Below are 25,155 nucleotides of genomic sequence, written 5' to 3'. Positions count from 1 at the left end.
TATTTGTGCTAATTTCACTTGAGTTTTCAGTCTGCTTAGTAGACAGTACAAAAAATAAAAAGTGAGGATCCGAGCTTTTATGTGAATGTTCTTGAATGTCTCATTGATGTGATTATCTCAGTACAACACAAGGTCCCATATAATTTGAGTACAAGCAGAAAGTAAACTTGCTTTTGTCTTTTAAGTATCATTAATCACGTCCCTGAATTTATAATCATTTGTACTTGTAGGCTCGACAAGAGCCATCACAGCTGTGCTAACAGTATCACTGAAGGGTCTGACAGAAAATAGATCAGATTTAATGAGTTTCATCCATTGAATTGAATTTTATTGGCATTTTTAGTTATTATCCTTGAATTTAGCTTCCACATAAATCAGATATTTGTGCCATAAAGACTCTACTTTGCTTGGCTTAAAGAAGACAATCCTCCTTTCAGGGCGTGTGTTCAACGGATCAGGCAAACCCATCGACCGTGGACCCACCGTTCTGGCTGAGGATTACTTGGACATCATGGGTACACCCTCTTTATCCCTTTTGTTTTTGATGTTTTGTGGAAAATTTTCTATGCTTAATAGATGATTTTTTTTCCAAAATGCTATATTTGAAGAGAAACCTGCACTTTCAAAACATCGACATGTTAAATGGCAGCTAGTTATATGTTTAATGTACACAATCTGGAAAATAAATTGGACTACAACTTCCTCAGAGTTAAACAAGCATGCATCGCACTTCTACTACCTTCCTTGTCTTCGGATTGGTTAGAACATCCAGGAATAAAATTCACTAGAAGTAAAACGGTTAAAAATGGGGCTTTTAGGATTGTGATTTGGCATTTGTTTGCCATGTCTTTTCTGCCAAAGAATGAAAAAGATATTTGATCCTGGAGATGTATGACTACATTGCCAATTAATGTTGGGCTTGTGTTTGCAGCACAGTTGATTCATTTTCATTTTTTATTTTAGAAAAAAGGCAACATAGAAGTTGATCCGGGACAATTCCAGGTTGTTGAACCGAGCTGACAGCATTCCTGACATTCACGTATCTGATGAGGCTGTAGTCCTTGAACATTTATGAAATTGTTCCAAATCATGAGAGCATGGAGAAAGATTAATAGAAAGTCATTGTTACTGACTCGGGGCAGTATTTACTCCTAACTAAAATGTAAAGTATGCCCAGAATGGTTTTGAATAGAGGGCCGGAGGATCCAACTGTAAGTGAGCTAAAAGCATGTTTGTGTTCTTTACAGGCCAACCAATTAATCCTCAGTGCCGTATCTACCCCGAGGAGATGATCCAGACTGGCATTTCAGCCATTGACGGCATGAACAGCATCGCCAGAGGACAGAAGATACCAATTTTTTCTGCTGCTGGATTACCCCACAATGAGGTGAGTCGGTCACATTATCCCATTGTCATAAAGGCAATATCTGAAGAACGCCTCTGTATAGTTTCATCAGATCCGTTACAGGTTCTGTCTGACCTCAATACATGTTTCAGGCCATAAATAAAAAATTTAGTGATGCTCCGATCAGCATTTTTGGGACCGATCACCAAAATCATGATCTGCCCGATTGCCGATCACGGAAGGAATCTGACATTTCCATGCCTTTCATCTAGCAGAGAGTGCACTATTTATAGAAATTAAACCGCCAGAGGTAGCTGGGGACATGTAGAACAAGAATCTGGTGGAGTTTGCAGAAAACAATTGTTTTTTTTATTTTCTATTAATATTTTAATCTACCCATATACATCATCCATTGGGTATGATGTCAGCATCAGATTATTAAACAATGATGCAGTGAAATGACTTGAAAATCACCACAGAGGTAGCTGGGGACATGTAGAACAAGAATCTGGTGGAGTCGGCAGAGAACATTTTGATTTGGTTCTAAATGAAGTTTTCAAATCTGACTATGCAGAAATGAGTTTGATTCTGAATATGCTTCAATAATTTTGTTCTATTATTTTTTTTTAATCATTAAAAAGAATGTAGTAAAAAAACAACCAAGTAATGACAGGTATTCCAACAAATGAAAAATCAACTTCGATATAGATTTCTGAGTTTACGGGGTGCACTTGAATGCACCATAAATCCGCTCACACGCTTTACCGTACGACGCGAGCGCGACCGTGCCTCTCCGGAGCGCAGATGGCGTGACCGCAGTAAGTTTCACATCTTTCTGACACACTTTGAAGAAATTCCAGACAGGAGAGGTCATGTTGTCAAGATGCACTGTAGAGGTTTTGCCTGTTCGGTTCTGTACACACGTCACGTACCACATTAGAGTAATTTATGTCATGTGATCGGTTTTTTGATCGGCATATTTTTCCGATCGCCGATCAGGCTATTTTTGGGCATTATCGGCCGATCACGATCGGCAGCCGATCGATCGGAGCATCACTAAAAAAATTCATTAGTAAATATGATTAATACTCAAAAAAATGTCTTAATTGATTAAATGATGGGTTACCCAAAAGGTCAAATCCCTAAAGTTGCAGGATAATGTATAGGAAAAAAAAAAAACTTCTTTACTGGCCATTGGTCAACATCATACTAATGCTCTTGCAAGGAAGTGACTCAAAATTCCTTTGTGACAAAAAATATTCTCTGATTTTACATGATGACCATCATAACCATAGGAATACGATTTGGCATTCAATTCATTTTATTTATTTATTTATTTTTTTCCAATTCATTTTTATTTAAATAGCGCCCAATAGAGCAAATGTCATCTCAAGGCACTTAGATAATAAAGTCCAATTCAATTAATTGTAATCATTGTTATTCATAAAATAATCCAATTCGTTCATATAGAGCCGATTCCAAAAACAATTTCCTAGCTAAGGAAACCAACAGATGGCACTGAAACTTTTTTCTTTTTCGGTCCAATCTCCCGGCCTGAGCGTGCCTGAGGCGACTGTGGAGAGAAACGACTCCCTTTGAACAGGAAGAAACCTCTGGCAGAACCAGAACCAGGAAGGGTGGCCATCCGCCTCCACCAGCTGGGGTTTGAGAAGACAGAAAGAGGGGACAACAAACACTGTGACACCATTCAAAGGATACCTGTTGGAACAGGGAAACACGAGTTAATGACCACAATAATGTCACATATACATAAAGAGAGTAAAGTGAGGAAAGGTGTGACAGATGAGGCCCCCCAGCAGTCTAGGCCTATAGCAGCTTAACTATGGGATGTTTCAGGATTACCTGAGCCATCCCTAACTATAAGCTTTATCAAAAAGGAAAGTTTTAAGCCTGGTCTTAAAAGTGGAAAGGGTGTCTGCTTCCCGGACATTTACTGGCAGCTTATTCCACAATAGAGGGGCCTGATAACTGAAGGCTCTGCCTCCCATTCTACTTTTAGAAACTCTGGGAACCTCAAGTAAACCTGCAGTTTGGGAGCGAAGTGCTCTGTTAGGAAAATATCTTATAATGAGATCTTTAAGATATGATGGAGCTCGGTCATTAAGAGCTTTATATGTAAGGAGAAGAATCTGAAATTCTATTCTTAATTTAACAGCCCAATAATAAAGAATTACAGTAGTCCAATCTTGAAGTAACAAATGCATGGACTAGTTTTTCTGCATCACTCTGAGACAAGATGTTCCTGATTTTAACAATATTACGAAGGTGAAAGAAGGCAGTCCTAAAAAACCTGTTTTATATGCGAGTCAAATGATCAATTCTGGTCAAAAATAACTCCAAGGTTCCTCACTGTAGAACTAGAAGCCAATGAAATACCATCTAGAGTAACTATATAGCTAGACAATTTCTCCCTGAAGTGCTCAGGTCCAAAGATAACGACTTCAGTTTTGTCTGAATTTAGAAGCAGACAGTTCTGAGTCATCCAGGTCTTTATGTCTTTAAGACATGCTTGTAATCTGACCAACCTATTGGGTTCATTGTATAATGTATTTTAATTTTTAGCACCGTCTCACAGCAAAAGGGTTCGTGGTTCAAATCTCGGCTGGGGCCGTTCTTTGCATGTTCTCCCCGGGTATGCATGGGTTCTCTCGGTTACTCCGGCTTCCTCCCACCACCCTAAAACAGGGGTCTTAACTCTAAATTGTCCCTAGGAGTGGGTGTGTGCATGGATGGTTGTGTGTCTCGTTTGTCTCCCCATGTGAGGGATCTGTCTGGGACTCTGGCTTCCTCTCACCCCCCAATTAGCTCAATTGGTGATACTAAATTAACTTTAGGCGTGAGTATGTCTCGGTGTGATGGACTGGCGACCTGTCCAGGGTGACTCACCCCCTTCATGATCTTTACATAAAACTCAGCATTCTCAATCCAACCTTTATAAGGCTGTTTCTTCATGGTCTGATATTTTCACCAAAAAAAAGATTCTCTCTTGGAACAGAAAAAGTGAAGGTAAGAGTAATGGAAGTTTTCTTTCAGTGGCTGTCTCACAATGGAAAAATTGAACACCAATGAGTCAAGTTACTCGTGAGACTCATTTGTTTTCTTCCATGTCACATGAGAATGGGTTTGCTTTGTTTCCAGAGCTTTATGGTGCCTCACTGTGGAACTTAGTCACTCAGGTTTTCCACAGGATTAAGGCATTTCTCAGGTTTTTAACATTCCTGAATGTAATTTGATGATAATGTTAAGTTAATCTGAAGTCAAACATTTAACAGAAGCTCACTGTTATTGTTGTAAAAAAAAATCTGACGGGAGATTGGACCGAAATAAAAAAAGTTTCAGTGCAATCTGTTGGTTTCCTTAGCTAGGAAATTGTTTTTGAATTGGCTCTATATGAACGAATTAGATTATTTTATGAATAATTATGATTACAATTAATTGAATTCCAATTGGCTTGAATTGGACTTTATTATCTAAGTGCCTTGAGATGACATTTGTTGTATTTGGTGCTATATAAATAAAAATGAATTGAATTGAAATTGAATTAAATAACAGCAACATTAAAAAGAGAAAAATCCCTCAGATAAACCATTCCAGTTCTGTTAATAGAACAGATACTTCATGCTTCAAACCTCTATTTAAAAGCTGGACGAGGGGAGAAAACAATTAACAATAGCCGCTGAAACCATTCTATTGTGGTTTGCAAAACAATATTGATTGATTCAGTCTATGATATCTCTTCAGCACAACTGAAGTTTCTTGAGTGACAGGCCACGGCTGTTCCTGATGCTCTTCAGCTGGGAAAAAAAAAAAAGATTTGGAAACCAGAAACAGTTTACCTCTATATTCTTCTCTTCACTGCTTCAGTACCCTCCACGTCAGTGTTCAGGGACAAAATGTAATGCTCTTCTCATTGAACAATAGACAACCATTGTCAGAAGGTAATAGCTCTGTATTTCTTTGTCTATTTGAGGAGATGTTTAATTAGCCTGGCGACGCCATCCTACGTACTTCCGCCCAAAGATTTTGGCTCCGCACATAGTCTGGCCAAATCCCCCTACCTCGGTTCGCTCAGTGTTTTGCCAATCAGCAAACAGTTGAGTGGTGACGCAGAACTCACGAGCGGAGTCCATTGTAGTCCATGTAATTGTAGTTCAACCGCAGCGGAAATAAACATGGCGACAAAAGAAGATACGCTAGAAGCTATCCATGAAGTTGTCTCAACTCTGGAGAGCATTATTACACAAATAAAACAAGAGCAAGAGGAATGCCTCGTCAACTTTGTTAGTGGCAAGGATGTCGTAGCTCTCCTTCCAACTGGCTTTGGGAAAAGTTTGATAATGAAAGCGGATATGGGAAGCGTGATTCGCGAGCAAGCATGAACCTCGGCGCATAACCTACCTCATTTCTAAACATTACTGATTGGTTAAGGGAACTCCAATGAATTTAAGTTGCTGAGTAAGGTCCCACCCTCCATGGAAACGGATTCCTCTTGGGTTTTCCCAGACTGTTTGACGGAGTCAACAGTCGGCTTTTGCCCAGGCTAATGTTTAATAGCCTCGGAATGAGTAAAAAGTATCTTTTGCAAATCTACTTTTACATCTAACGAGGCAAAGTTAAAACACATGAAAGTTGTGAATGATAACATCGGCAATATACACTTGGTTTTCATTTTTGACTCTGAGAGAAACATTTCCCCTGTTGCATTCACCACATCTGCTGATGTTTGGATCCCACTTGACACACTTCCATGGATCTCACTGGATCTGCTTTCATAATTTAGACTCTAATGACCGTATGGAATGTCACTTACTGTGTCAAAGCGTCACATAATTGGCGTTGTCAGCTCTAATGTACCTTCAACACTACAGAATGTTTTGGTTTTATTTAATAAAATGGTTTTGATTATTGGGCCGCAATTATCAGTTTCCCATTTAAAAAAAAAAAAAAAAAAGTCCATTGAATGGTAGCTGCCCAGCACCAGACAGCAGGTGGATATAGTTTGACCAGCATTACACCAGTTGTGCGGTGTTATGATGTTCGATTCAGCTCCCATATGAATAGATTATGCTGGCTGTGTGACACACATCTCAGCTGAAGCTTGAACTGTGCTGCAGCCACGTATCGTCAACAATTTCAGTATGATTCCTATTTTTTCATGAAACGCCAAACTCCCCCGTTTCGATGGGATCTGTTGGCATTTGTGGGAAGAAAGTCCAATTCACAAAGGATGTATAGCTTATGTCATGGTACCCAAGGACACCCTCAGATGTTCTGTTCTGGACTGGATGGTCAGATCTCTTTTGGTTGCATGAAGGGGAAACACTCAACATTAGGCAGGTGGTCATAATGTTATGACTGATAAGTGTAGCAGAGATGTAATTCTTATTACTGCATTGAGACTATTTACTCTGACAATGAGTTTCCCACAATATCATTGGAGGTTAATTTGATTCTGTATATAACAATGTCAATGGGAAGTGTAACCAGCGGCTGACTTGTTACTTTTGGATGCCTTAGCGCGTCAGGCTCTTGGAAGAGAGCGTGTGTTCTGAGACCGTGTAGATATCCTATGGAGACAGACAAATGGCTAACATCGCGATTTAGATTGGCAAGGACTGTGCTGCTGCAAATATGCAGCTTGCTGGAGCCACAACTCCAGAGAGAAACATGCCGATCAAACCCAATTCCACCACAGGTCCAGGTCCTCACCACCCTTGGATTTTTGGCCACGGGAACCTTTCAGAGTGAGATTGGAGTCATGCGCTCCCCTTGGTCATCAAAACTCTCATCAGTTTATCACCCATGGTACATCAGATTCCCATACACCGCTGTCCAACAAGTACAAATTAAGAGGGACTTTCATGCCGTGGCTGGACTGCCGATCATAATCGGAGCAATAGACTGCACACATATACGCATTAAAGCACCCGTGCTGTTGTGGAGCGCACTGAGCTGACGAACTACAGGTGACACGGAATTAACAGCACTCGTGATAACTTCCCATTTCTTGGCTTTAGCAGGTCCCGTAATTCCACTGCTGACATTGCTAAAAATGACAGATTTTCCTTTTTGGATCTCTGAAAGCAGAACTTCAGTCTCAGAGCCCCTAAAGTTGTTCTTTTTGCGCCTTGATGCCGTTCTCATGACTCAAGACTTCCTTCTTATATGGTATTATTTTGGGCGTGGAGTATACAAATCTACTATCCTCATGCACGTGCACTTAAATACGCACAGGTGGCATTCATCATTTACGCAGATCGTTTACACACTTTTTCCGAAGTTAAGAGCGTTTGTTGAATCTGACGCGGCGTGATCGTACGAGACCTTCATACGAAAAAAGTGAGAGAAATGTAGAATAAAAATACGAAAATGTTCTTGCATGAGGCCCATTGTTTTGAGGATCATTTAAAGAAGTTTTAGTCATTGACCTCATACATATAGGGTTGGATTTTGGATACCCTCCTCTGTGATTTTGGCCAATTAACCAGATTTTCCAAACGAATCTCTACGTTTTTCTGCTAATCCTACCTCAGGTCAGGTCTAGTTGCTTTCATAGCCATACCTAAATTTGTTTTACTTCTTAACTCATAAATGATAACACTGGTTATCAATCTTTTGGAGAGCTCTTCACTGTCTAAATCCAGTTTATGTTTTAATGCTTCCAGATAGCCGCTCAGATCTGTCGCCAGGCCGGTCTCGTGCAGAAGTCCAAGGACGTAATGGACTATAGCGCAGAGAACTTTGCCATTGTTTTTGCAGCTATGGGGGTAAGTGCATCCTACAGCATGAAGTTTTTCAAACCCCCACCCATTTGTGGCGCTAATCGCCCTCTTAACCCTGAGGTGACACCGTGTCCCCTCTCTCCCGCCTTGCTTTCTGTTATTCACCAGGTGATTTAACCTTTAAGTCCCCCTTGTTACTTCTGCACTTGTGAGCATATCCCCCAGCCATGTTGACAGGTTACTAATTCAACAGACCTTTTAACACTGTCAGCCATGCAGTATCAAGTTCTCTGCTCCTCAGCTGCTCCTCCTGTCTGCTGTAATGCCTTGATTGTGACAGCTTGAACTCCACCAAACACACACATATACACACACACACCACCACTTGCTTCACTTGCTAAATGCTAATCCACCCCTCTTCCACTTCCCACCAGTTTACATCCCGTTTGGGGTTAATCTGGCTGTAGAGTTCAGCAGTAGTATGAATAGGGATAAAAACAAGGATATGCATTTTTTTTAAAAGCGCACAACACATGCAGTAAGAGCAATGCATCTGCTTAATGGGGGAAAAGGTTGATACACACTGTTTTTATGCAGCCCGGCAGAGTGCATGTTGAAAGTGTTTTTCTTTTTTTGTGTGTTCCTTTTGGTCAGGTTGAGTGTTTCAAATGATTTTTAAATGTAATTGATTAATAAGGACATTTTAGCAATTAATCATTACACATTGAAAATAAAAATAGCAAACATCCCACTGTTTGAGGTATTTTTGCTCCTTGTAGAAGTGGCACCTGAAACATTTTCATTTTACCACACATTTGAGTCAGTTTTAGTTGAAAGGCATGACAGCAGGGAGGCAGCAGTAGCTCAGAGGAAACGGCAGTCATCTGTCATTTAGAGGGTTTCTGGTTCAATCCCTGACTTACCCAGGTGACATGCTTTGCCTGAGTGTCCTTGGGCAAAACACTGAACCCGTCATTGCCACCGGCGTGTCCATTGGTGTATATACGTGGGGATTGTTTCTTGTATTATAATAGCGCTGTATTGTAATAGGACTATTTGGGTAGTCAGCTAGACTAAGAAAAATAAATGCTTGTTCGCCACAAGAACAAACATTGAAGCAACACCAAATTTATACAGTCTTGGGGTTTCTGTATTTACTGTATTTGTTTGGGCCGCACCAGAATTTGGATGAGCTTTCACACCTTCCCAAACGAAGCGAACTGTCCGAGCAAACGAACTCTGGTCCATTGAACGTGGACCAAGCAACTCTGGTGTGAAAACACTCTTGGAGGAAGGTAGTGTCCCAAATAGTATTAGTTATTATTTCAGGCTTTGTAAAGTTTTAAGATCCATCAGTGAAGCAGTCGATGAGGAAGAAGGAACACTGCACCAATTTACCACTGTTCTGAGCACTGCCTCTATCCACCAAGCACTTTTTGGAAATTATACACAATTCTTGATTAAGTCACAAAGTTTGACACACTCAATTTTCCTTTTAATATACTGGTAACAAATAGTTTCTATACAAATAGGTGCTATAGGTCCACTCAGTTTTTTTGTAGCCAGCCATTTTGAGCGATAATGTCTGAAAAGTTTGAAAATGCTTCATGATGTTGTATCATTGGTGTTTCAGGTCAACATGGAAACTGCTCGCTTCTTCAAGTCCGACTTTGAAGAAAATGGCTCCATGGACAACGTCTGCCTTTTCCTGAACCTGGCCAATGACCCCACGTAAGATACATTTGGAAATGATCTCAACAATTAACCATAGTAATTGTATTGTTTGTTTACTCATTGATTTTGAGTTCCAGTCTACATACAAACAAAAAGGTAGTAGTGCAATGTTTGCTTTAACAAGTAATAAACTTATGGTTGAACCATAGGATTTGAGCAAACAGTCTCCATGTACACTTGAATTTTGCCCCTGTAAAATCTCTGAATGCAATAAATACATTCAGTTTGCCTTCATTAAGAAAATCTTTAATGTGACGTAAGAATCATTTCTGTTAATTTTGTAACTGGCTGGTACTTTTAGGTACTCTAATTTCAAGGTTTTCATGTGTGCACTACTATAACGCTTCTTTCTTTTTTTTTTTTTTTTTCCCTTTCTATGCCCAATCAGCATTGAGCGTATCATTACACCTCGCCTGGCACTGACCACAGCAGAGTACCTGGCCTACCAGTGTGAGAAGCATGTCCTTGTCATCCTCACTGACATGAGTTCATATGCTGAGGCTCTCAGAGAGGTACAACTACTTACAGATTTTGGCATTTTGTGTTCACTGTTTGCATTTTCACATGAAACATCGACACCTTTGTCTGTTTTGGGTGACAGAGCCTGAAATTGAAAGCAGGAAAGAAACTTTGCAGTTGTTTGTGTAATTTGGTAAATGAAGCCCTTGTCAGAAATGACAACATTCTTTTTGTTTTTATTTTATTTTTTTTAATATATATCTCAGTTAACAGAACCTGATGTAATGGTCTTCTTATGGTGAGATCACTTCCATACTGTGCTTTGCATATCATCTCTGCCTCAATCAGCTGGGGTTTGAGAGGACAGGAAAGAGGGGACAACAAGCACCATAACACCAGGCCAGGGATACCTGCTGAGAGAGAGAAACACAAGTTAATAACAACAATAATGTCATATGTACATGGGGAGTAAAGAGAGCAAAGGGAGGACAGGTGCATCATGGGAAGCCCCCCCCAGCAGACTAGGCCTATAGCAGCTTAACTATGGGATGTTTCAGGATCACCTGAGCCATCCCTAACTATAAGCTTTATCAAAGAGGAAAGTTTTTAGCCTAGTCTTAAAGATAGAGAGCTGGTCTGCTTCCCAGACTGGTTCCACAGAGAGGGGCCTGATAACTGAAGGCTCTGCCTCCCAAACTGGCAGCTGTTTCCACAGAGAGGGGCCTGATAACTGAAGGCTCTGCTTTTAGAAACCACCTGTAAAGCTGCTTTCTGTGACTGAATTGCTCTTGTCTGGAAAATATTGTATTGCAGAATTGCAATCGTCTAATCTTGAAGTAACAAACGCATGGACCAGTTTTTCTGCATCACTCTGAGACACTATGTTTCTCATTTTGGCAATATTACCAAGGTGAAAGAAGGTAGTTCTCGAAAAATGTTTTGCATGCAAGTGAAAAGACAGATCCTAGTCAAAATTAGTTTCAAGATTTCTCATGTTCGTGCAGGAAGTCAATGAAATGCCAACAAGACTAACCAATGTCTTCTGGAGGTGCTCAAGTCCAAATACTACAACGTCCATTTTCTTTGAATTTAGAAGCAGAAAATTCAGAGTCATCCAGGTCTTTATGTCTTTAAGACATGCTTGTAGTCTGACCAACTGATTGGTGTCATGTGGCTTCATGGAAAAGTACAGCTGAGTATCATTTACATGGGAATCGAAATTTCTTGCCATGCTGTCTAATAATGTTACCTTATGGAAGCATGTATAAAGTGAAAAGAATCGATCCAAGCACAGAACCCTGAGGAACTCCATGACTTAATCTGGTGTGCAAGGAAGATTCTTTGTTTACATGAAAAAACTGAAATTTATCAGATGAATATGACTTAAAGGTATCACAATATGCCCTTTTTAACAATTGAAAACATTTTCTGAGGTCCCATTGAGACACAAGACATGTTTTGGTCAAAGCACTCGTTGATTTAAGCACAGTGAATCTTGAACAGTGTTTTCCGGGTGGAGACTTAGCATGTGCACTCCCCATCAACTTGAGAAAGAAATAATTTAGCTGAGTGACTGTAAGTTAGCCATAAATGCTACTAAACAACACTATGTGATCAGCTCTAATGGACCAAGACAGAGATGTACATCGCATAACTCACAATTTGGGGTCAGTGGTCACCGACCCCAAATTGTTAAATGATTTTGAATTTCTATTCCGACCTGTACATCACAGAGTAGCCCCCTGAAATCTGGAAGAACCACAATCCCCTGGAGATGATCTCATATCCTAAAGTTTATAGTAATCTGGCTGATAAATTAGGCGCTCCGATCGCAGTAGCGGAAGTACAGGAGGCGATTGGGCAGCTGCAGAACGGCAAATCCCCCGGCCCAGATGGGTTTGTGGTAGAATTCTACAAAGCATACTCAAACCTAATAACACTACATATTTGGTTAATGCCTACAACGAATCCTTTAATGTTAACCTCACTGGCTTTTTTCGCCAAATTTTTTGACACACTTGCAACAGTGCTTGATATGGATCTTAACCCTGAGCCTTACACGGCCATCTCCCTGCGTCAAAACGCCGGGTATTGGCCTTTACAACTCTCTTTGTGGCTCAGTTTCTTCAGTCCTGCGTTGAACTGGATCCAGTCTTTAGCTAACTCTCTGGAACATTAGCCTCAGATATAATTTATCCACTGGGCTCTGATATCCTCTGAGGCTGCTTGTAGATGGAAGATGCATGACGTACTTGAAGTGAGGAATTTGAAAACGAAGGGAAACTAAAAAAAACAAAAAAAATACCAGGGTTGTGTTTTTGGGAGTTTTGCACTTGCTGGTGATTTCAGGCACCCTGATATATGCTCCCAGGAAGAGAAAGAAGGGATTTTCCAAGAATATTTCACTTTTAAACCAGCCTAATACACTTCCTTTAATCCCAATAACATGTTCCTAAATCCTGGCTGGTGCATGATAGCTGTGTGTTGGATGGCTTGTACAAACTGAAATGCTTAGACACCATATATGATCATGAGTTTGTCACCAGAACGTGAACCATGCCGAGAGAGAGGATAATCTGTCTTTCATTTCTCTACGAAGGGTTTATTAACTTTATTCTTGTCTGCTTGACTTGGAAAGGTTATGGCCCGTCATCCGGCCCCTCACCCACTTGTTGTCCTTTCTCTGACGGTGCGTTCAGACCGGGCGCGGTGCGAATTTTTCGCGTGACGTGATTACATACAAAGTCAATGCAAAGACGCGAATTCGAGCCGGCTGCGCGAATGAAGCGAATACCGCCGCGCGAATGTCAAGATGCGAATTCGCGTTCAGAAAATCCAACTTTGCCGAAATATTCGCGTCACGACAGCCTATCAGCGTTGAGATTCGGACGACAGTGATGTCATGCGTCCCGGGATCTTTTTAATTGATTTATCTGCCTCTCACCGGAGACAGATGGACAGGCGCTCCGCAGCTGAAATGGAGCGCCTGTAGTTGGTGTCCTGCCGAGAGATCACGGCACTGATCAAACTGGGTTCATCAAACTGGGTCCTGGTGAGCCTGAAATACCGCTGGAAGCGGCCGTCATGCAGACGCAACTCCTGGAGAAGGCGGTGAAATTCTCCGAGCTGAGTGCGCCTCCGGATGATGTCACTGACCCAGACACGACGGCGTGTGCGTTTCCGACGAATCTCGGACTGCCACAGCAGGTACAAGGACGCAATGGTACTTATATCAGCCATGGTTGATGAGAGAATGAAATGGATAGCCCCTTGAGCGAAAATTCGCTCGTTGTTTACTCGCGCGAATAACGCGAGTAAATTCAACTACACCTGCGGCAAAACTCGCGCGAGTAACGGTCTGAACGCACCGTTAGCGGTGAAAAGTCTGTCTGCTCTCACTCCACTGTGTCTCTGTAACAATCCTTTTAATGTTGTACAGTTAGCCTTCTCAATATGTTAGCAGCACAGTGCAAGTTTTCCAATGGTTCATGTGGGGTTAGTCTGCCTGTATTTTCTGTCAATAACCTTGGCACATGTGTGACTGCAACTGAAGTCGTTCGAGACCCAGGAAACTTGATGGGATTCAGCCCTTCTAAAGAGCCAGGACATTACCATTTTTCTTCTGTTCTCATTCACATGTGAAGGTTGAGTTATGCATTGAATCTGTTGATCACAAGTATGTGGCCTGCCCACCAACCTTTCAATCCACAGATGAATTAAATACACTTTATTTTCCTCTTGCTCTGAGGTTTTTACTTTTGGTAATTTCTATAAAGGATCTGAAAACAGAATAGCCACATTTCCAACCATCTGTTTTCCTCTTCTGAAGCATAATGAAGGAATTGGCCTCACTTGACTCTCAAACGGGGAAAAATTTCTGTAGATTTTTCTCTGTTTATGAACAGTTGTTTGACGTTTTAGTCATGGGGTCATTCTACGTTTTACAACCCCTGTACCTTGGGTCTGTTTGGAAAGATCAATGCTTCTAGGTTTTAAATGAATGGCTACATACTGTAACATCAGCTGCATTGTTAATATTACAGAAAAAGCATAAAAAATAGCCCACGATCATGTATATTTTTATTTAAGTAAAGGGCCTTTTGTGATGTGGATTAGCCAGCGTTAAACATGGTGTGACCTGAGTTAATGTACTTCAGTGGCCAGAGAGGGAAAATAAATGTTTTACACTCCAGGTTTGACAATATTTAGCACTTAATATTGTTTGTTTGCAATGCCATTCATACATTTTAATATTTCACTTGAATTTTTGATTCAGTTTTGCATACAAAACAAGGATAATACAATTCAGGCCAGTTCTTCACTCAAATGACACCGTGCACACTTAAAAGATTGAAAACCCTGACTTCCCCTGAAAACAGAATTTATGATGTTTTATCTCTTTTATCCCACTCTGTCAAGGGCTTCTTTTCAAAAGTGTCAGAAATGCTTGGAAACTTAACTTGACCCAAGTCTTTTATTTTTCACCCTGCAGAAACTCTAAACTTGATTTGGATGGAAACACTGTTCATGATCCTGTGTTGTGAAGCTGTTTCTTACCCTCTTACATCCCCCCACCCATCAACTCCACCCCTCCAGGTCTCTGCTGCCCGAGAGGAGGTGCCCGGCCGTCGAGGCTTTCCAGGCTACATGTACACTGATCTGGCCACCATCTACGAGCGTGCCGGCCGAGTGGAGGGCAGAAACGGCTCCATCACCCAGATTCCAATTCTCACAATGCCCAATGACGGTGAGAACAGCTGCACCCAAACAGCCAACGGCTTTCTTAGCATTAAGTTGGTTCTAAACTAAAAGGACAATTTCACAACTGTCATCCTTGTAGGCTCCATCTATAATCTGTGAGCATGTGTACAGGTGCTGGTCAACGAATTAGAATAATTTGAAATAGTGCAATCATTAAATTCTTTGAATGCATTTTTTGTGCAGAAAGCAAATCAGGTGTTCACCGCACCTGTCCTACTCGTTAGACTAATCACAGAACTCGTTACCTGTAAAAAATTTGCTCAGCTGATCTTTCCAAAAGGCCCATTTAGGCCATTTAACTGTGACACTGTTGTTTTATTGAATTAGAATAATGGAGAAACCGTTTCATTGAATTAGAATAATTTTTATTATAATTAGAATCATCACTTTCTCAGTATTTTGTGGCTGCCCCCTTGGCTTGTATGACTGCCTGAAGTCTCCGCGGCATCGATTTGACCAGCTTGTCGCAAGTTTCCGCACTCACAGCTTCCCAGGCAGTGGCGATGTTCTGCTTCAGTTGGTCCAGCGTAGTAGGCTTTCTGTCGCGAATTTTCCGCTTGACGATGGCCCAAAGGTTTTCAATGACATTGAGGTCAGGCGAGTTGGCCGGCCATGCCAAAACTTCAAGCTGTTTTTTAGTGAACCAATCTTTGGTCGACTTTGCCGCATGAGCCGGTGCAAGATCCTGTTGAAATATGAAGTCTTCTTCGCCGAACTGTTCCTCAACAGTCGGAATCAGGAACGTTTCCAGAACATCTTGATATACAGTACGGCAGCATTGACAGTCTTCTTGAGGAAGCAGAGTTTCCCTACACCTCGAGCGGACATGCATCCCCAGACCATAACGCTCTGGGGAAACTTGACGGATCTTTTCACGCACTCGTGGTTGTAGGTTTCGCCACCACGACGCCAGACACGAGGACCTTGGTCACCGAAGGAGATGCAGAAGCGTGATTCGTCACTGAAGACCACTTTCTGCCAGTCTTCAGCAGTCCACTCGCCGTGTTCTTTGGCCCACTTCAGCCGTTTCACCATTTGTTTCTTGTTCAGCATCGGTTTTACTGCTGGAACGCGAGATTTGAAGCCGAGTTCGCGCAGACGACGGTAAGTGGTTGATCTGGAGACGTCAGCGCCGGTCTGCTTGTTCCACAAGTCGGTGAGCTCGGAAGTGGACTTGAACCGGTTGCTGACTGCGATCTTTCTCAGCTGCTTGTTGTCGCGAGCAGAAGTTTTTCGGACGCCGGAACAGTTGGTGCGCTTGCTGCAGTTTTTCTTGAGAGCTTTGCAGACGGAAGACTGGCTGATGCCGAGCTGCTCAGCAATTTTAGTTTGGGTCAAGCCTTGTTGGCGAAGGGCTTGAATTTGAGCCACTATTCCGGTTGAGAGGTCGCGCTGCTTACCCATGATTTATTTTACAACTTAGAAATTCTACTCAACCCTGACTTTATACTGCACAGTGAACACTCTTCACAGAAAACAAACATTCGAGCATTTATTCTAATTCAATGAAACGGGTTCTCCATTATTCTAATTCAATAAAACAACAGTGTCACAGTTAAATGGCCTAAATGGGCCTTTTGGAAAGCTCAGCTGAGCAAATTTTTTACAGGTAACGAGTTCTGTGATTAGTCTAACGAGTAGGACAGGTGCGGTGAACACCTGATTTGCTTTCTGCACAAAAAATGCATTCAAAGAATTTAATGATTGCACTATTTCAAATTATTCTAATTCGTTGACCAGCACCTGTATAAGGAATTTTGAATGTTTGCGGTTGCCATGGCAACATATATGACTATCCCTCTCGTTGAACAATATTCTCCTATTACTGTGTTAAAGGGAAGCTATTGTGTTCAATGTTCCCTCTGAGCTGCCCGCACATTCTCAGCGCACAAGAAAATCTATGCGGCGCATAAAATAAAAATCACCATAAACGTATTAATTAATATCTAATACTAGACCTAATCTAATTAATTAGACCAATAATGTGTTTTTCTGTACCATTTTTCAATATAACGCAGTGAGTGACCGGTGTTCAGCCAATGATACGATACGGTTTACTTGAGCATCAGAGCATTGATAGTGCTTTCATATGAGCCCTGCCCATACAGGTTAGCTAGCTAGCTTACAACAGTGCGGCGGAGTTAGGAGTTAAGAGACTCAGCGACATATCCACTCAACAAGCCAAAGTAAAAAAGAAATGCGGTTCTTTTAGGATGGAATGGCTGTCTGAGTGCAAATAGAAGAACAAGCGCTGAAACTGGGGGAGAGTTTTTCCTTTTCGAGTGACAAAGGTCTACTCTGCAAAACATGCAGGCTGCATGCATGACTCTCACAGATAACACACTACACATCTCATGAACAACAAGATTTTTGTCTTTTTCATTTTAAGTGGGCCAAATCACTTATATTAAAAGTAAACTAATGAAAATTGCTGCTGTGATTTGATTCTTTTAATAAGCCATGTAACTTGCTCTGATCCAAGGTGTTGAACAGGTGTGATGCTGGTGTGTGGCCACAGCGTGCACATCTGATGTTGCTCACAGTGGTCCTCAGTGTGCTCAGGGCTGGTGTGTATGCCCAGACACATGAAAAAGTAGAGGGAACATTGATCGTGTTCCCAGCTGACTGATTTCAAAAGAAATGTCTTTATAATGGAACGCTCACAGACCCTCTTCTACTTGAGTTCTGCATGTGACATTGTTTCAATACTCAGAAATCAGCGAGCGACCTGAACGCTGTCTTCATTTTGGATCATCCCACAAACGTTGGGATGCTGTGTAAATACAGAAATACAGAAATAGTGTTTTTTGTGTCTAACAGACATCACCCACCCTATTCCTGATCTTACTGGATACATCACAGAGGGTCAGGTCTACGTTGACAGGCAGCTGCACAACAGACAGGTATTATTCATCTCCACTTAAATGTGCTCCTTTAAAACAACAAACTCATTCTCTGTGGCTTACTTTTCAACATGTTTTGTACTTCTTCAGCTTGCTTACCAAAAAGAGAAAGAAAACCGATCACTCTGTTTTGTGTTGTTTTCAGATCTACCCACCTATCAATGTGTTGCCCTCACTGTCCCGTCTGATGAAATCTGCCATTGGTGAAGGGATGACCAGGAAGGACCACGCTGATGTGTCCAACCAACTGGTAACCGATCCCACCCTCTGCAATGGTTTAGGCCGTGATCCCCAGCTATCATTGTCAGTAACATGCCTGCCTGTCCCTGTCTTCAGTATGCCTGTTACGCCATTGGTAAGGATGTCCAGGCCATGAAGGCTGTTGTGGGAGAAGAAGCCCTCACTTCTGATGATCTGCTCTACCTGGAGTTCTTGCAGAAGTTTGAGAAGAATTTCATTGCTCAGGGTGAGAAGAAACTAAAGCAACAATTCTCTGAACATCTATATCTCCATAACGGTATAAAGGGATGTTCATAGTTTGCTTTGCCTCTCCACGAAACCGTCATTCCTTCCTTGTTTTGCATATGGTGGAGCAACGGATGAGGAGGAAATTGTATTCTGTTTTGGAGAATAATAAACATCCTCTCCACAGCATCGTGGCAGGACTGAGAGGTTCAGGAGGGCCTTTGTCCCCACAACCAGAAGGCTTTTAACAGGGACTGCTGAGTTCTTCTTAAATTTTTTGTTTGTTTGTTTTTTTTGTCATTTATTATTATTATTAGTTAGTAGTAGTATTTTTTTATTACAATTGGTATTATTATTGCTGTTTGTAAATATTAATAATTTTTTTGAGCGACTTGACTAATTTGAATTTCCCCCATTGGAGGATGAATAAAGTATTTTTTTATTCTATTCTATAAGATGATGATTCAAGCAAAAGTAGCAAAATGTCCCTGAGTGCAGCTTCAAATGTAACGGTTAGCTGCTTTCCTCTCCCTGCCATGAAGCCCGTGAAATTTGAAATGCGTTTACTACGGATTTCGTCAAACTAGAATGTGTAAATTTACGCGGGGGATTATGAAGAATAACAACTTCAAAATCAAAATCCTTCATGTTGTTATTTGTCTTTTCGATTTAAAAAGAAATCTGTTTGGATAGCCAGATATCTTTGTAATTAAGTGTATTGAATCACAAAAAATATAGCAGCTGAATTGTGTCTTCTACAAGTTTAGCTTAGCAACGCGATCATATCTGCTACCTCTGCAGCTTCTATGAAACTCATGTTAATTCTGTGGATGTTGTAGCCCTCAGAGTTGGGGAAAAAAAGAACAAACATTTACCAAATGTTGTGCATGACACACATTTTTTAATTAACTTATAGAAATAAGGTGAGTATATATGCTGTGTGAAATCCCTTTAGCTTTTGAACATGTCGTTGCCTCTATTACAGTACATTGCTTTGATAAAAACGTGGTTGTGGTGGAATTCACGTCGTATTTTTGAGTTTAAACTTGTCCCTGGAAACTATTGGTCTGTGAAAATATGTCTCTTTTTATTCTTCCTCTGAATGACTAAACAAAGTCTCGAAACCATTTAATCTTGACAAACATTACACATACAAAGTTGAATTTCCTCTTTTTGATTCCATGGAAAAAAAGTCATCACAGCGAGACAAAATGGGAAATGAAAATACAAATAATTTTCTTTTTCCTTCCAACACCCATCCATCCATCCATCATCTTCCGCTGGTCCGGGGATCGGGTCGCGGGGGCAGCAGCTTGAGCAGAGAAACCCAGACGTCCCTGTCCCCGGCCACTTCCTCCAGCTCTTCTGGGGGGACCCCGAGGCGTTCCCAGGCCAGCCGAGAAACATAGTCTCTCTAACGTGTCCTGGGTCTTCCCCGGGGCCTCCTCCCAGTGGTACGGGCCCGGAACACCTCACCAGGGAGGCATCCAGGAGGCATCCTAACCAGATGCCCGAGCCACCTCATCTGACTCCTCTGGATGCGGAGGAGCAGCGGTTCTACTCTGAGCCCCTCCCGTATTACCGAGCTTCTCACCCTATCTCTAAGGGAGAGCCCAGACACCCTGCGGAGGAAACTCATTTCGGCCGCTTGTATTCGCGATCTCGTTCTTTCGGTCACTACCCACAGCTTGTGACCATAGGTGAGGGTAGGAACATAGATTGAGCGGTAAATCGAGAGCTTGGCCTTCTGGCTCAGCTCCTTCTTCACCACGACGGGCCGGTCCAGAGCCCGCATCACTGCAGACGCCGCACCGATCCACCTGTCAATCTCCTGCTCCATTCGTCCCTCACTCGTGAACAAGACCCCGAGATACTTGAACTCCTCCACTTGGGGAAGGATCTCATTCCCGACCCGGAGAGGGCATTCCACCCTTTTCCGGCCGAAGACCATGGTCTCGGATTTGGAGATCCTTCCAACACATCAGACTTTAAATAGAGCGACCTTAATTAGAGCCGAAGCCTGGCCCAGAGCAGGGGCAACCCGGACCTCCGTTGAGAAATTCAGAATCCGATGAAAGGCTGCAACAATTTCAGTTTTGATTAGTAAAACTTTAGTCATGTTTAGTAATTATTTTTTTCACTAAGTCTGAACTAATGCCAGGGTCACTAAGTTTATTAACTGTTTGAAACATCATTTTTAAAGTTCAGCAGCATTTAGTAATACTGGTGTTGCAGAGTTCAGCTCCTGCAGCTGAGCTTTTCTGAATAAACTTAAATAGTATTCAGCTGGAGTTCATTTGTATGATGGCATCTAATGGCAACTGAATTTGCTTTAAGGGACCTTTACAGGTTATCCTTGCAACTGATAGAGAAATCTGGGGGAGCACATTTATTTTGATAATTTAGTACAGAAAATTTAGTTGTTCAAGGAAAGTTTTCTCACCATCAGCGAGAAGTCCAATTTTGTGCTCGAAGCATTCCATTCCGAACCTTCGAAGTTCTTTGTTTTGATGGACTGCCTGAGCCAAGGACTCGATTAAGAATAGCAAAGAATTCAAGTAAAAAGCAGCATCCTTGTCTGAATCTTTGTAGTCAAGTTCTCATTTTACTTTTAGTCTAACTTGGAGCTGTTTGTGCACTTCTGAATCAAACATGAATTTATTGATGAATCTCTGCCATTCAAAAAGTTGATTTACTTATCAAGACATTACTTAGTTTCACCTTGTGTGCTTATTCTATTATTCTGAAAAATGAATATTTTTCCAGTTAGATTTTCCCCTATCTGATGGAAATGATTGATACAGTTCTATTTCTGTGTTGGATTAAACTGAGTTTAGAATTGCCTGTTGCTTGCATAATTCTTTCATAGTTACCCTCCCTCTTGCCTCTTTCAAAATATTTCTCCATGATTTGATGTGATGTACAGGATATGTGTGCACCAGACCACCACAGTTAATGGGATGTTCTGTGGCCCCTCTGTCTCCCCCAGGTCCATATGATAACAGGACAGTGTATGAAACCCTGGACATTGGCTGGCAGCTCCTGCGAATCTTCCCCAAGGAGATGCTCAAGAGGATTCCTCAGAGCACCCTGGCAGAGTTCTACCCCAGGGAATCCGCTGCTCGCCACTGAGTCAAACTTTGGGATGTTCTTGTTCTAACCCGCCACCTTCATACCCCTTCATGTTTTTCCTTGCACCTCACCCTATAGCCCTTCGTTTGCAGGATTTGGAAGGTGATGTTATTGGGCTTTCACCCAACACAGACATGTTTTCTTGTGCAACTTTTCTCCATCTCTTTCCCATCAATCCACCCACCCAACATTAGTGTACAATTTCCCCCCTACCCTAAAGTAGAACAGGGCAAACATCTCCCCCATTATATAGATGTTCTGTTGTGTATCTGTGTTCTGAAGTCATTTATGGAAATTGTCTGTTGTTCTAGTAGCCACTTTTGATTGAAACAAAGTGAACACATAATAACTTACGACCAGTCTTTATTTATTGGGGTGTGTTACTGATTGATCTCCCTCATCTTTTTTTTTTTTTTATTATTTTTCTTTTTAATAAACTCAATATACCATCCCCAGTAAAGGAGATTTTAAAGAACAATTTGAGCAAATTTCAAAATTATGAGACAAAGTACAGTTTCCCATATGTTACCATACTGGTATTAGCTGAAGGGGATTTTATTTTCATCTATTCTTAATTTTCATTCTCAATGTTTTGTTGAACTCAGAGGCCTCCGAATGATTTTTAAGCTGCTTCGTGTTTTCTTACAGGACATGAGTACTTCCTTCATTTTTCTTCTTCTTTCAGTTGGGCCCTCTTGCATCCTCTCAGAGCATAAGTTTACAGTGTTTGTGTTTTGTTGATTTAAAGAAAAAAAAAAAGATGAATATGTATTAAACATTCCATGCAGCCATGGTAGTTTTGGGGTGTATGTGTCTATGAATAAATTAAATTAAATGTGAAAACGTTTCTGTTCTCTTCTTAATTATAACTTGATGGAGTCTTTATCCCCCTCCAGATTGACTTTGCAGTGTTTATGCTTTATATGCTTGAGTTCCCAAAGTTATTGCAATAAAGCGTCTTCGATCGAGTTTCATCAGTCCGGGGGTGATTTTCTATAGTTCGTCCAAATACTCCAATATATTTAGCTGCTCTAATATAAGCGGTAGGCCAGCTGGATGTGGTTTCAGCTGACATTTTGGTGCCTTTATGAGACACCTGTAGGCTTATCTCGCTCGCGAAGGAGTCGGCATGTGGCAGGTGTGTCGCGAGACGGCACTTCCTGTTGAACTTTGGATCCAGATTTTCTCGCCATGGCTGCTGAAGAGCTGGGCAAAATGAATGTCATTGCAGACCTGTCGAACCAAGGTAATTCCTAAATCCTCTGTTGTGTTTGTTTGCTCCCTGAAAATGTTTCCCTGCTTCCGGAATGCTGTTTCCTGAAGAGCTCAGCTGGAGTCAAGTTAGATATTTAACCAAAAACCAGGATATAGTTTTAAGGTTAAGACGTATTAAAACTATTGTTCCACAAATTAGAATTGATGCCGTGGTGACGTAACGAAAGTTAAAACGAACGACTCTCAGAAAACTCACCTTAAAGGGATAGTTCGCCTCTTTTGACATGAAGCTGTATGACATCCCTTCAGGGGCGTGGCTACGGGGGGGGGGGGGGGGGGAGGAAGGCTTAAAGACCGAGTTAAACGATTCGGGGCCTCGTGGCTTTCACACCTTGTTGTTAATGTTTAGCAGACTTTTCATCCAAAGCAATTTACACTCGTATCCCAGGTAGGCAGGCAGCGTAAAGGGATCTTGCCCAAGGAACCCAACTGGAGTTAGTACCTTTCATGTGGGGGGGGGGGTCAGGATATGAGCGCCGGGCAGCAATCTTACCACTACATTATCCAGTCACACATCCAGTTTCCAGGTTGAAATATTGTCTCATTAGATATTTTTCTTGTATCTTTATCCATGTTTGACCATGTTTGAGTTCACATAAGTTGTAGATTTTCTTTGCAGTATCCCCCAGATAAATCATCGTTATGTGCTCATTTAATTTCAGCACAATTTGTTACGAGGGCTGGGCAACGATTAAAATTTTTAATTCAATTCAATTCAATTCATTTTTATTTATATAGCGCCAAATACAACAAATGTCATCTCAAGGCACTTAGATAGTAAGTCCAATTCAAGCCAATTGGAATTCAATTAATTAATAATCATAATTCATAAAATAATCCAATTCGTTCATATAGAGCCAATTCAAAAACAATTTCCTAGCTAAGAAAACCAACAGATTGCACTGAAAACTTTTTGTTTTTCGGTCCAATCTCCCGTCCTGAGCGTGCCTGAGGCGACTGTGGAGAGAAACGACTCCCTTTTAACAGGAAGAAACCTCTGGCAGAACCAGACTCAGGAAGGGTGGCCATCCGCCTCGACCAGCTGGGGTTTGAGAAGACAGAAAGGGGGGGGGGGGGGGGGAGGACCGCAGCAGCGGCGGCACTGTAACACCATTCAAAGGATATCTGTTGGAACAGGGAAACACGAGTTAATGACCACAATAATATCACATATACATAAAGAGAGTAAAGTAAGGAAAGGTGTGACAGATGAGGCCCCCCAGCAGTCTAGGCCTATAGCAGCTTAACTATGGGATGTTTCAGGATTACCTGAGCCATCCCTATTCAAGGTAAACACAAGAAACTTGTGCTAACGAAAAAATAAATAATAAAATAAAGGACCAGACTCAGTGAGTAATTCCCTATACTCCCTATATAGATCTGCTCCTCACACCACAACAACCATCTTTTTACATCAGGGAAATCATGTGATTAATTTTTTAATCTAATTAATCACATGATTTCCCTGATTAATCACGATTAATTGCATTTGTACGCAAAATCCAAAAATGAATTCAAAAGTAGTGTATAGCTTTTAGCATTTAGCTTTATTTTAAATGTGCTGCCATATGAATGAAAGTGCCATAACATTTGTTGTGCAAACACACTTTTAACATCAGCATCTTTCTGTAGTTTTTATGTAGAAGCCTCGCTCCACTGTCTGTTTCCTTGAATGACTTGCTGCTATCAGTTGTGTGTTTTGCCTTTAAGTGATATTTTAGACTGGAACTACTACGCTGAGAAGACAATTCAACTTGACAGTGTTTACAGATGACTTTGGTTCTGTCGACTCCGCCGTCTGGAAGAACTTTAAAATGAAAATGGCCGAGTAAAAGTTCCGTACCCTTCTCCATGTTTGGTGGATCCGCCGATTACTTTCTTTTGCGGTTTCGCAGCAGACAGCAGCAGACTTTTACAAAATAATTTTTTTTTATAATAATAAAATAAATGATAAAACAGGGGTGGTCCGTGGCGTAGTGGGTTGAGCAGGCACCCCACGTACAAGAGGCTATAGTCCTCGCTGCAGGTGGCCCCAGTTCTAGTCCCCGTATCGGACGGCCCTGTGCTGCATGTTGTTCCCCCTCTCTCTGCCCCCTGCTTCCTGTCTCTCTGAACTTTCCTATCCATTAATAAAAACTGCGTTAATGCACGATAAAATAGTTATTCGACGTTAAATAATCAACACGATAATAACGAGTTAAGAACAGAACCAGCCTTCTTTATCAGTTTGTTGAGTTTCTTTGGTTCAGATGTTGCTGCCCCAACAGATGGCTGCAAAGTAGATTGCCTTTCCAACGCACACTTGTAGAAGATATTTAACATGTTAATGCAGATGTTG

The 25,155-nt window shown here is 41.4% G+C and overlaps 1 protein-coding gene across 1 annotated transcript in view; it reads left to right on the top strand.

Moving 5' to 3' along the window:
* atp6v1ba (ATPase, H+ transporting, lysosomal, V1 subunit B, member a) overlaps positions 1–22,385 on the top strand; it is a 46,241-nt gene extending 23,856 nt beyond the window's left edge. Inside the window, exons 5-14 of the mRNA XM_075482055.1 lie at positions 438–515; positions 1,248–1,387; positions 8,032–8,133; positions 9,722–9,819; positions 10,211–10,334; positions 14,878–15,028; positions 17,863–17,945; positions 18,091–18,195; positions 18,282–18,411; positions 21,400–22,385. Coding sequence (XP_075338170.1) covers positions 438–515; positions 1,248–1,387; positions 8,032–8,133; positions 9,722–9,819; positions 10,211–10,334; positions 14,878–15,028; positions 17,863–17,945; positions 18,091–18,195; positions 18,282–18,411; positions 21,400–21,542 — 1,154 coding nt within the window. The 3' untranslated portion in view covers positions 21,543–22,385. The remainder of the gene's footprint in view (positions 1–437; positions 516–1,247; positions 1,388–8,031; positions 8,134–9,721; positions 9,820–10,210; positions 10,335–14,877; positions 15,029–17,862; positions 17,946–18,090; positions 18,196–18,281; positions 18,412–21,399) is intronic.
* The last annotated feature ends 2,770 nt before the right edge of the window (positions 22,386–25,155 follow it).

This window comes from Odontesthes bonariensis, chromosome 2, assembly GCF_027942865.1.
Source record: "Odontesthes bonariensis isolate fOdoBon6 chromosome 2, fOdoBon6.hap1, whole genome shotgun sequence".
In the NCBI taxonomy this organism is placed as follows: Eukaryota; Metazoa; Chordata; class Actinopteri; order Atheriniformes; family Atherinopsidae; genus Odontesthes; species Odontesthes bonariensis.
The sequence above is the reverse complement of the archived record's forward strand: the minus strand, read 5'-3'. Positions and strand labels throughout refer to the sequence as shown.